Source organism: Fulmarus glacialis, unplaced genomic scaffold, assembly GCF_000690835.1.
Source record: "Fulmarus glacialis isolate BGI_N327 unplaced genomic scaffold, ASM69083v1 scaffold40010, whole genome shotgun sequence".
Classification (NCBI taxonomy): Eukaryota; Metazoa; Chordata; class Aves; order Procellariiformes; family Procellariidae; genus Fulmarus; species Fulmarus glacialis.
Window position 1 is genome coordinate 8,155 of NW_009190429.1, and position 13,194 is coordinate 21,348.

General features: G+C 41.0%; 1 protein-coding gene across 1 annotated transcript in view; it reads right to left on the reverse strand.

Moving 5' to 3' along the window:
• Positions 1–12,219, reverse strand: part of RAP1A (RAP1A, member of RAS oncogene family) — an 18,360-nt gene extending 6,141 nt beyond the window's left edge. The window contains exons 1-5 of the mRNA XM_009585534.1: positions 12,156–12,219; positions 8,395–8,463; positions 6,780–6,836; positions 4,930–5,070; positions 1–26 (exon numbers count right to left, since the gene is read on the reverse strand). The exon at positions 1–26 is cut by the window's left edge and continues 133 nt beyond it. Coding sequence (XP_009583829.1) covers positions 1–26; positions 4,930–5,070; positions 6,780–6,836; positions 8,395–8,463; positions 12,156–12,212 — 350 coding nt within the window. The 5' untranslated portion in view covers positions 12,213–12,219. The remainder of the gene's footprint in view (positions 27–4,929; positions 5,071–6,779; positions 6,837–8,394; positions 8,464–12,155) is intronic.
• Positions 12,220–13,194: the final 975 nt, after the last annotated feature.

Here is a 13,194-nt window from a genome sequence, read left to right on the forward strand (position 1 = left end):
TTATTGCCAACCAGAATCATCGGAACCTGGAGAGAAGACAAGCAAGAACAAGAGATACATCAGCAAGTTAACATACAACATGGACTGTAATGCTATGGCTTACAAAGGCACATGGCGGGGAGCAGGGAGAAGACAATATAGACAGTATGAAAAACAATAAACATCAGAAGTTCAGCAGAGCTCACAAACTAGACTGCAATTTAGATGCCTGCTGGGAAAGGGTTGAAGAAAGTCGATACTATAGACACCCTGGTTCACTAAGAATTAAACACATGGAGGACACCGTAAAACCAAGTGGTAGTATTTCAGCACCTTCTTAAGTTAGTAAAGATTTATTTTCTGGCCTCCACATCCAACACCTTTCTAGTCAAAAACTTAATTTACTACTGAAATGCATTTCAGGACTTCCATGTGGCACTAGGCTAAACTGCCTGCCAACTTAGCCTATTTTAGAAAACAGAACATACAGCATGTGTTTTAAGACATACATTATATGTTTCAGCCCCTTTGACCTGCCTTGTCAACCTGTTGTCAAGCCACACAACAATAAATGGAAGCACTTTGAAAAGCACTGCCCTGGACACAGAATAAAAAGGAATAGTCCTGTGCAGCTAAGTATTCCCACACAAGACCACCTTTCTCATCTCAATACAGTACCATACTACTGACATGTTCTGCATACACGCAGAAAAGAGGATGTTCACTACACAAAAGGCACAAACACTGGGCTCAGTATTTACTAGCTTAGAATAATTAGAATTTCTAACTAGTGACCACCTAGCAGCTAAGCTCCTGAAAGGACACCACTTCCAATAAATAACCTCATGCAATATTAAAACAAACATTTGATACATGTTCAAAAGATTCATCCTAGACCCATGACGCAAATACAGGCAAATCATTTGTTTAAGCCAATGATGAAAGGGCATCTGCCCCTCTCCTTAAGCTGTTGGCTTTCTAAAGTGTCTGGGTGAGTCACCTTCTCGCTCCTTCATGAGAAAGAAAGTGCCTTGGGGAAACCGTGTTCCTTGTGACATTTCCTACAGAAAAACAGAGACATTTAATACTGTAGGAAAACGACCTTGGCTGTAGTAAATGCTTATTACAGTGTGTTTGCATTAGGCTGCACAGAAAGGAGGGGTCCCTTGGCTTGCCCAGCCCTCCCACAAACGGCACAAGGGGCAACAGAAAGGACAGGGTCTCTTGCTCAGCTGTAGTTTCTCACCGGGGCTGCGATTGTATTTGCTTGGTGCAGTGCGGAGAGCCAAGTGCAGTCTGCACTCATTAAGTTATAAATCCATTTGTCTCAGAAAGTATCAGAGTACGCGTTGGTGAGTGTAAGCAGCAGGATTTGCTCTCATCAGTTATGTTTAGATATTGAGTTAAAACTCTTTCAGGAGAAAGAAATCGGGCAAAAATATAGATTAAAAACAGTACTAAGAGATTTTAGAAATAGTGTCCTGATATATAATTTCAGAAGGCTTTCTCTGGTTCTCAGGCAGTCTCTACCACGGCTGTAGCCCACCAAGATGTCACAAATAGGTAGAAAAGACCTCAAACAAGCAAACAAAAAACACCTAAAGCACCCAAAAAACCTCCGTAACAACCAAAACCTCCTACCCTCAGGTGCCATTTCCATACCTACAAGATGATGAGATTACAGCGCAGTCCCGGCCGCTGCCTGCCCCTCCTGCAGGACCCTTCCCCAAGGGCCGCGCAGCTGGGGCACCCAGCTCAGCACTGCACTGCTCCCCAGCCTGCACATTTTCACAGCCAGTTTGGAGACAAATACGCAGTTCAGGACTTTCTACGCCTGAGAATTGTGGGTTACATATCATTTTGAAGTTTGCTTTTACAACCTGCATCTCATAGATCTTACGGGACAATACAGCCAGAGCTAAGGTGGATTTTGAAACGCGAGACCACAGCAAGATCTGCAGGACGCATGCAGTGCTTCGCATGCACACAACAGCGACGGCATCCTGTTTCCCTTACACTATGTAAAAGTAGAAAAAAACCGAAGAACTGCTGATAATGGGTGTGCACCCCGCTCCATTTCCTGAAGCATTTAATTCTTTGAACAGAAAACGAGTAGTTTCCAGCTGGAAAATAAATCATTATCCACTTCCTTTGGTAACTTACAACACGCTGTATATTTTTAATCTACTTCAACGTTAATATTTGTAGTCTCTTCCTGATTCAACAACACTCAAGATTAAATTTTTGTATTTAAAACTTACAGCCATACTGATTAGAAAATGATCACATTTTTAGTTTTGAGAAAAAAGTTTTACTTATTACATCAGAAACCTGAAGTCACAATACAGATGAGGCAAATCCGAAAAGGCTTATTTCACATTAGACCCCAACAGGATATTTACAACTATATCAGCTTAATCCCGTTCTTTAGAGTTTTCTAGATAGTTAAAAGAAATTTTCTCACACCAAAACATGAAAATGTGTTGTGAACATGTTCAGCAAAAAAAAAAGGATATCAAGATGTGAAATAATAGGAAAAAAAGTGATACTTAGATGGGTAAACAGTATAGGTTTGAAAGACATGAAACTCTGTATAAGGTTATTTCAAAAGGTAGTAATTGTTTATCATAGAGCCAAAAATGGAGTTTGATGAACAACTAGCTTTTGATCATTTACTATTTCATGTAGAAGACTGGAATTTAAACTTTCTTAGACATATATAATTTAATGGTTTAAGTATTGGGATTTTAAAAGACACATTCTGAAACTAAATACAGGAAGGAGCACTTTTTCCTAACTCAGCAGAACATGGCTTAAATGTTCAAAAGGTTCTCAGGCCTGGATTCAACAAGTAACATCCCCCTAACCCAAAATAAATAAATGCATTTTAATAATTAAATCAAATCACTGAAGTAAAAACAAAAGCAACAGTCTCTATTGTCCGATGAACTTGACCAGCTTACGGTGCAAATTCCCCTCCAGCGAGCGCAGCTGAGCGAAGCGCTGGGCTCTGGCCGAGAGGCTAATAAAGGACTCATGTTACCAGGGATTTATGCAAGCATAATCCCTACCTAAATGCGAATCAGTTTTGCATAAATAGAAGTTCAGCTTGTTAAACCAAGGAGGGAACCAAAGCCATTCAAAACAAGGTAATCAGGATATGGGACAATGAAGATCCACGAGAAAGAAGCAGCCCTGAGAGGCTGCCCTCAGCCCCAGAGCAGCTGAGCTGCGGGCTGTGCTCATCCCACCCCGCGCACTCTGCTCAAACCGCATTTTCCTGAAAGGCTATTTAAATACAATGCACATAGCTTACCTAGGATTTGGCCTAAACACGTGTCCCAGCCCTGTTTACCGACCCCCACCGCTCCCCCAGCTGCTGTAAGGAGATCAGGGCTGTGAGCAAGAGGCTGCTGCTGCTTCCACAGCTCCGCTGGTGAGCCAGAAAGCGGCTGACACAACCCAAAAGCAATCGACATCAAAGGCAGCAGCTACTTTTAAGCTGTCAGTGGAAAAAAAATAGGCAACCTTTTTCACACTCCTCAGGGCAAACCCTTGAATACATTATCAACTGTTAGGCAAAAAAAAAAAAAAAAAAATTAATTTCAGCTAATTCTGGAAGAAGGCTACACAGAGAGAGAGTTCCCACACGTCTCCACAGCCACATGGCTACCATGGCAAAAGCCACCGGCAACCTCACCTACATCACACATTTAGAAATTAAAAGCCTGCCAAGGAGTTCCAGTTACAGGAGTTGGGGCCTGAACTGGAAATACGGCAAATAGTTTCTTCTGTCAAACAGGACTGAATGCAAACTATCTTAATGTAATTTTTCCTTATTTTAAAAAGGGATTTAAACAACCAAAATTACAACCTTGTGTCACTAGCTAAGACTCTTTCAGAATCTTTTAATGATTTAATTCATACAACTGTGTGATCTCCTTGGGGTTACAGATTTTGTCAAATGACAGAAGGAAGAAAGAAAACTGGTGAGAGTTTAAAAGCCTCAGACCGTGAGGGTGGTCTGCCGAGTGCCATTGCCATTCGTGGGGACAGGCACACCCGCAGCGCAAAGCTGAGCCCTCCCTGCTCACACACGGGCGTCACGGGACCGACAGACCACAGTCACAGACCCTTAAACATCCCCCTTTCCTTCAGAAAGGGATAAGCACAGTTTCATACGATAACCTAAAATCCTGTGAAAGTTTTGGTTCTGATGGATTTGACCGAAGCAGAGCTCACAAACTAAGAGGCTCTGCACAGCTACAGTAAGGGAATCTCTACTTCATGCAACAAGACCCAGGACTACTTAATCTGACAAACAGCTCCGGCAGCCGGAGCGGAGGCGACTGAACAGGCTCCCATCCCGCCTCCCCAGCCCCTACTGATTCTGCCCTCACACACAGAGAAATGAAAATAAAGGAACATTCAGTGATTTTCAAAAAAAAAAAAAAAAAAAAAAGCTATTAATGACACTTAAATTACAAAGCACACTTTGGTCAATAAGCTGAACATGTCCTTTCTATTTGCAGTTCAAGTTCATCAACTTGGATTATGACCCGTACACATGTGAACGGCACAGAGGGCACAGCGTACAACACCGCCCTGCGCCAGGACTCGAGAGACTTCACAGCCGACCTTCAGGAAACGTCACGGCTTTGTACTTCTGTTTCAGCTTTATTTTTTTTTTTCAGTCAACTCCCACCATTTCCAAAGACTGTTAGCCTTCCAGCACATGTGAAAATTTGGCTTCACTATGCCCATTAGCAGATATTGGACCTCAAATAACATCACTGAAAATAACAAACAATGCTAAGGAAACTTACTTCAACACAAGACTTTGTTATACAGCAACGAATATTCTTAGAAAGAAATTTTACTCACAAATTCCTGTATGTTTACTTACAAACACATTTTAACCATTTGCAGAAGAAAAAATATTCTACTTACATCTTCAGTGTCCTTAACCCGTAAAATCTGTTCCCGCAGGTCCTGTAAGTCGTTAAATGTGGACTGTGCTGTTATAGAATATACTAGTGCAAACCCTTGACCGTTCTTCATATAGAGATCCCTCATTGCTGTAAATTGCTCCTGTAATCAAATATTTTAAAAAGTCATTAGCTAGTGAATGCAGCTAACAAACATTTACAAAGGAATACTTTTGTTGTAATGGAGACAAGAATATAGTACCATACAGCATGCATTTACATTTTTACCCCTTACAGAAATCCACTGAAGCATGCAAATTTAGTAAAAGTATTAACACATCTCTTAATTTTTTCCCCCTAATAGAGAAAAAGGCTTCTTGAAAAAAACGGTAAAAAGATCAAGAGCAGCAATAAAAATGTATCTGCAGATGGACTGTTGTGTGCCCTAAACCATAATACAAGGTGTTAAGATTTGGCTGACATATTTTGTAGTGATCTTTCATTTATTTTCTGATACGGTGTTAAGTACGAGTCTGCCATCAGACCAATTCCCCAGACAACAGATAAGGACTGGAAATTCAATTTCTCCTCTAACATGATATTGAAACAGGCATAGGTGTCACATACTCGCGATTTATTGTGAGCACGACTGCGTGGGAAGGCAGTGCCTGATCACCTCTGAACATATGCAATTACATAGTAGTCATCTCTAGCACGAAAATGGCTTAAAGGTTCAATGCAATGAAATGCAAGAGCAGGCTGGAAAATCTGTACCAGATCAGAGCTGCCTTTGTCCACAGCTATGAAAGGAAGCTTTACCAGAACCATGTAACAATGATTTCTGCTTCCACGCCTTCGCATTGCTGTTGATAATTTTCAAAGCTTTCTAAATAAAACTAACTTTCAGGAAGCATGTCCTCCCCCTGTGATGTGCACTCAACCATTACAAGGTCTGTTTACTCAGTGACAGGACTTCGCAGGACGGCAAGTGACACTGGCGTGGCAAAGGGAGTCGCTGCGCGGCCCCGGCTGGAAGGACGACATGGGCCTCCCAAAGCAGCACAAGGCAGCGCCAGGGAGGTGCCACCGGGGTGGAGGAGTATTCCTTGACAGGTACAGAATCTTTACGGATTGAATCCCTCCAGGTGGGCAGATGTGACATGCTGGGAGGACATCCCCATGCATTGCCTGGAAGTGGCTTCAATCCACATGGACATATCCTCTTCCCTCCCCACGGGAAGAGGAAACTGCTCCCTTCAGTCCTGTTTGGGGAAAAGCCCTAGAGTGATGCAACCTACTTACTGAATTAATATGTAGTACAAGAGGCTGAAACAGCAATGATTACAGACTTGGTTTTAAAAGAAGCAGCCACAATGATTCAGTGCGTCAAACTGTGCCCACAATTAGCCACAGAACAATGCTGCCTTAGCACTGAGTCCTCCTTCTCCCTTCCACCTTTGTATCTTACCTTTATTTTAGTAAAGAGCCTGCTGCTTAAGACCTTGCCTTTTTCGTCTGTGTATTCTGGCCACTTGCAAAATTAACATGTAAAATTATCCCGTATCAGTGTGTTGATAGCGAGACGATGGTGGGTGGCAGAGAAGAGGTGAGAGGCACAGGATGCACCAACCTTTGTGTCCCAGCACTGGGACACCCTCTGGGGAACGGATTCACAACGCTGCTAGCAGGGCTGCAGAAGGCTCATTCACCACACTGGGTTTTGGGTTATTTAACAAAACCGTTCAATTTAAATTATTGCAGCTGACCTATTGTTTTTGCTCGGGCAGGATTATTTTACTAGTATAAGTTCTACTCTTAACACGTCACCTCATTCTTAACAAAGAAACAATTAGAAAAAGAAGTTATACTTACTGTCCCTGCTGTATCGAGGATTTCAAGCATACACTGTTGACAGTCTACTTCCACTTGCTGGGAAAAAAAAAGGAAGAGACAAATGCAGTTAAAAATAAAAAGTCTGAAATGGGACAGGCAAGAGGAGTATCAGCTTAATTTTTACTTCTGCCGCAAAGACCTCTATAAGCAAGCCAGCCACCTGCACCTCCCCAGCGCTGAGAGGCACCGCTATTAGAGGATTAATTATGCCCCAAGCCAGGCATTTGGGTCAGCTCACTTATGCTCCAGGGCTCTGTTGATTATAAAGGCCTAAATGAGCAGCTCATTGTAAACATCTCAACTTAAGTGAAATAAAAATCCACTCTTACAAATCAACGGACCTTAAAAGCTTCAATTTTTCTTTGCTGCTGGGAGTGAAGGGAGTAAGGAAGAAAAGAAAAAGCAAAATATTTAATGATCCTCACAGTTAGGCTTAGCAAGTCTTCCACTCCCTGAGAAATGTCTCAGATCCAACGAGGGTAATTCCAGGAAAGTCAAATAAATTTAACAGCAGAACTCACACCACAATTTACATTTAATTATCACAGGCACAAATGTTAGAAGTTTTTGTTTGCTGTTTTGGTGCCTTTAATTATGGTAACATTTATGCTAATCTGTAAAACAAGGGGTTACTTGACATCAATCGAGTGAAGAAAGCAGCTCTGTTGACAGAATTACGTAACACGACAGCGTCAGGGATCCTGACAAGGACTTTTGCTCAGCAATTACAAGCCTGCATCCAAAACGGCTGTAAAGAATTTTATATGCCTTCAAATCAAGCAGAACACGTTTGAACTAAATTGGCAAAACAGCCATTCCTAAAAGAAAACAACAAAATGCAATTGCTATGCTACAGTAATATAACCTACTGTGACGAACGGTGTATATAACCTCTCTAACAGATAGCACACACGTAGCAAATACTGATATCTTTATGTTTTGAAGTAATAACTATATGTCAAATTACAGCAAACAGATCTGATTAACAGCCTGACCCTAGTTTGGTTGAGCTGTTCCTATCCCCAGACGTCAATCAGAAGCACTGGCAGGAGGATGGGCAGTACACCATAGCTCATACCCCAGTACAAGTGGAAATCGGTGATGGTTCAGGAAAATACACCAGGCTGATCTCTGGGCAGGTGTAGTAACCTCTAACGAAGAAACAGGCGAACAGTGGAGAGCCTCAAACTGCCTCAACTTGAGTCATTGGAGATTTAAAGTGAAAGCTCTTAGTTATATGGAGTAATAGAGGTTTAATCCTTCTGTTAAATAAAACTAAGTTAGGGAGTGGTCCAATTAACAGCAAAATTTGTCTTTCCCTGATAATTCTGCTTTATAGTAGCTGATACAATTTGTCTGATTGCATTCAGAGGCCCTAAGCTAGTAAAGCACTCTGTGAAGTCAAAGAAAACTATCTGCATGAAACTATTCCAAGACTGATGCTTTTCTATGCATCGCTTTCTTGCTGCGGTTTTATGCAGCCATAACATTTTCTCAGAAAAGACCCTTTCTCATTCTGATAAGCTTTCGTCGCATTATTAAAAAGAAGCAAGCTCTATGAGACTTGAAAGAAATAAAAATGATGTCATTTTACCTTTCTGTATGAATCTTCTATTGTTGGGTCATATTTTTCAACAAAAATTCCCTGAACGAACTGTACAGTCTGGGGAGAAAGGAAAGAAGAAAAAAAATTAAGTGAGCTGAACACAACCAGTAACATTTATCAAGAAGCACTTCACGAAAAAGTAACAACACAAAAACTGCTCAACACTGCTATTAAAATTCAATAGTGGGGAGCAGAGAAAAAGACATAAATTTTTGATTTTTTTAAATAAAATTTGCATAGTTTCTGTTGTTCTAAGAATCACTTTATTCAAGCATGTTTTCAAAACTTCTTTGAAATGTAAACTGTTTGCTTGCTTGCTTTTTCATAAAGATGATATCCTCAAAAATACCTCTACTTCAGTGCCTACGACTTTAGAAGAATAAAAATCACCAAATATGGAAGACGTGAAATTTAATCAGAAGAACTGGCAATCTGTACATTGTGGAAAATCCACATTTCGATTCAAATCATATTAGAGTTACAGTGGAGCTACTCTGGATTACGTGCCCAGAGCACAGACATATTTCAGAGCAGCAAGTTAAATCTGGAGTGTCTCCAGATACTCAATTGGTATTAAACCATTAAAGGAGGAGACATCATTCATGTCAAAGAGGAAGTCTTTCTTCCCCTATATAATTATTCAAAGCAAATCTACTCTAAACATTTCCTATCAAGCTGTCACTCGTATGTGGCCCATCTCTGGACATCCAAGCTCCGTACGTGGCGTGCTCTGGCTCCTGGCAGTGCGCAGCTTTACTTGCCCTCTGCAAGGCAAAGCTTGCTTTTCCTTTTCGCCTCGCATCCCCATGCTCTTTCCCACAATAATCTGCCATAACGTAGTAACGCAGCACAGGACCGTCCGGAGGTTTGGTTGATGTTTGTAAAACAAGGTGGTGTGTGTTTGTAAAACTAAGCGCCGAGATCCCAGCACTTAATTTTGTCTCTTTAAAATCAACAAACACACCAACTATCTTTTGCCAACTGAACTTTCTATAAGTTTTTTAACACAAATTCTGAGAAGTCACTACCTGTTTCGAGAAGCTGTATTTTGTTTGGACAGGAGGGTGAGATTTTACTGCAAGAGAGTTCACATTTGTCACAAAAGGACTTGCAAACTTTCAGAGAATGGCATATGCCAGATACACACAGAACATCTTGCTGTATTCTGGAAACCGAGCAGTTCCTCATGGTTTGCTCTTTCTTTTAATATAAGAAAAAAATATTTCTAGTACTACCTCATTTAAAGATCATCCTGTATCACTAAATAAACCTATTTTACACCCTAACGATCAAAGACTTTGCTTCCCCAATATTTTCTTGTTACACTGAATGGCTGTCCCAGTTTGCCTTTCAGATAACAGATCTCAGGAAAATCATTATAATAAAATACCACTATTAATGTGGATTACAGTGTTATACCAGCAATGGAAACCAACAATAAGAACTGTAGATCACAGATTATATTTTAGGATTCTTAGCACAGCTGCTAACCAAAGAGAGTCCGAAGAGGCTGCTATTTGCTAGGTGGCTAACATTTGAGCACTGAAGTCAGTCACATCTCTACTGCTCTGTTCTGGGAACTGCATTTGTGAACCAGCCTTCAGTGCGAGAACGTGACAAACCACTCATGACGTTTCACCTTTCTACTATAACACTCAGAGTCTTATTTTATATCCACAAATACAGTACTGCTCTGAAAGAAAATGAACTGAACCCATGTACTCTCTTCTCAAATTGTTTTATTTCTAATAAATCACTGTTCTAACTCTTGTTATCTCAACTGGTGCTTGTGTGTTCACATAGACACCAATTACACACAATCATAATTACGATTATATTCAACTTCATTCATAACCTACATTACTATGTAATATTCTTAATCTCTGATGTACTTTATTATTGATTATAGGTGGAAAGAGAGGCCAAGGGAGAAGATACAAATCTGGGGTTGTTTTCAGGTTACGCATGGATCCAAGACCTTTATAACTTTCTCTTAGTTTCGGGGTGTGTGTCCCAACTTTAGTCTCCACTTCTATGTAAGACTACGCACAACTGGATACTCTTGGTAATACTGTCTACCCACTGACACGACAGAAGATTTTTACCCTCATTAGAAATGGGGAGAAAACTACTGTACAGGAAACAAATAAGTTGCAAAATAACCGTGCCTTAATAACAGTGAAGGTTTTTCTGCCATCCTGTCATCATTACCAAAAGGCACAATCAGCATCACATTGGCACAGAAGAGTTGAAACAATAAGGAAGATTTGCAGTTAAACAACACCATATTGTAATCTACACTCTCAATGAAAACACAGAAAATGAACACTAGCCTTTTTGTTAGACAGTTTATACAGTTCGAAGAAAGAAATTTTAAAGTGACCTCCGTATTATTTTAAATCCCACCTTGTAACCTCTCCTTGCTAATGCTTGTAAATAAGTAGACAGTCATCTTGAAAGCTAAATATTATTCACTCTTAGCTGCTAATTGGCACTTATTGTGTCCTGTTACAAACATAATGGATCAATGTTGTATATGAACTGCAATATATGCTTACTTAACACCTGGACTGTGGAAAAAGAATTTAACTTTTGTCTACCAGACTAAGTCAGTATTTGCATTTCAGCTTTTAAAAAGGCCAACGATGGATGCTGACTCAGACTTCACATCACAAATAAGGAAATTCAAATATGTCAGAGGCAGAATAATTTTTACATACAGCATATTAATAAGTGTCCTATTTTACCCAGTAAGTCTTCCAATGTTACGTAACAAAAGCAAGATACTCAATCAAGGGAATGCTGGTGGAAGAAGTAATACGGATTGCTTAAGTTGGAAGAATAGAGTGTATAAAAAAAATTTTACACCTACATCTTGTAAAGATTAGGTCGGGATCTCTGAAAGAGTACATCAAGTTCGATACATAATTGAATAATCTTTCCTCCTGTTCATCTGGATTCTGCAGGTGATTTACCAAGATTATTAGCAGCCCATTTCAGCAGAATAAACAAGAAGGAAGCGTCTGGGACATGAATGACTGGTCAGCTATTACCATCTTCTGTGAAAAGGAACACAGTGTAGTTCCTTGTTTTAGATAACTTTACACTTGACCAGTTCTTTGCCTTTCTTGTTGGAGCGAGCTGCTTGACTGATTTGTATGATAAATAGGTGACAGAAATCTCTTACAATGCTTTACTATCAACTCTGCTACGTAAACCTCTTATTAGAAACAACACAAGTACTTAAGGAGTGCCTAAAGTGTCATCAGTCTGCTTATCCTCTGCACTGCACAGGCTGGAGGTGACCTCTCATTCTGCCCCGCGCTTTCAGTCCAGGCTGCTCATTCAGGTTTTATCGAGGATGGAAAACACACAGCCTTCAAGGTATGCAAGGCTGCAACCACCCCTAATTCACTGCCACGCACAGCAAGACTTCATTCACTGTTCCAGCTTAGGTTAGGCTTTTAATACTTAGGTACAGACATTCAGTCATTTACAGTATTACATCCATGCGGGAAGCAGAAATGAAATGCTAACTGTTATAACAGTGATTAATTGCCTGCTGCTTCTCCAAAAACGTGACACACATTCACAGATATTTCAGCAGCGTAACAGTGGCTACATGGAAGTCACTATGCACGTTGAAAGTAAAACAAATATCCCAATGCATTTAATGTGCATTGTCTGCAAAAAGATAGGCCAATTTTGAAGTTTGTGTATCGGTTTCAGAACTGCTTCCCAAAACTCACCAAAGCGGACTTCCCCACACCTCCTGAACCAAGGACCACTAGCTTGTACTCACGCATGGTGTGGTCTGTTCAAAATAGCGACGATCTGGAAAGCAGGAAAAAAGCCAACAGTTAAAAGCGTACCTGCACATACAAATTTATGACACTGTCTTCTGAAAGCAGCAACACGCTCCCCTTCTCCAAATACTCCTTAGAACAAAAATCTCTTTAGTAACAGCTATGGTTTTTATTTTTCCACCTGGGCACTCAAGTTTAGATGGCCGCTGTCACAGCCCCAGCTTACGTAAGATGCCCAAAGCTGGACCTGTGAGCCTGCGGTGCTCGGAGAGGAAGAGGATGAATACACCACGGTACAAACACAGCGCAGCCACGCGCGCCCGCTCCCAGCTGCACCGGGTAGCACAAGCTCTCCCTGCCTGTCCTCTGCATTCTCAGCATGTTATAGCATAGAACAGTGAGTATCGGACAAGAAAATTAGATCAGAAAGAGGCAAGTAGAGAGGTTTACTTCTCCCACCCACCCCCAGCAGGGAAGGATTTAAGTCAGTATTTTCTCTCTGGAAAAGGTCAGGCCTAATTTACGGCTGCCAAGGCAGAACCTCGCTGCTCGCCCCAGCAAGGACTCTGCCTTTTTATGGAAATCTTGCGACTCCCTCAACTCACTACGCAGCATCAGAAAACTTCTCATTCTCACCGAGATTCCCTGACAAATAAGGCAAATGACAAAGCTGGTGATAAACATTTTACACTATGTTTACATTATAAGCCAGGCTGGGCTGTCCCTATCAACGGAGCTCGAGCAAACAATGACCTCAGCAGCTAATTATCTTCCCTCTCTTCCCCCAGCAAGATAGCGCTTTCTTCCCAAGTAAGGCTTCAGAAACACGAGCGCTATGAAGCTAGGCAAGCTGCATTTCTCAAAGGCATTTCAAACTAACATTGCCACAGGATTTATGGGTTCACTGGCTACAGTTTGAGGATTGCTTTAAAAATAAAAAAGTATTCCAAGCAGTTTGATAGAGAAATGTATCACCTTGTCG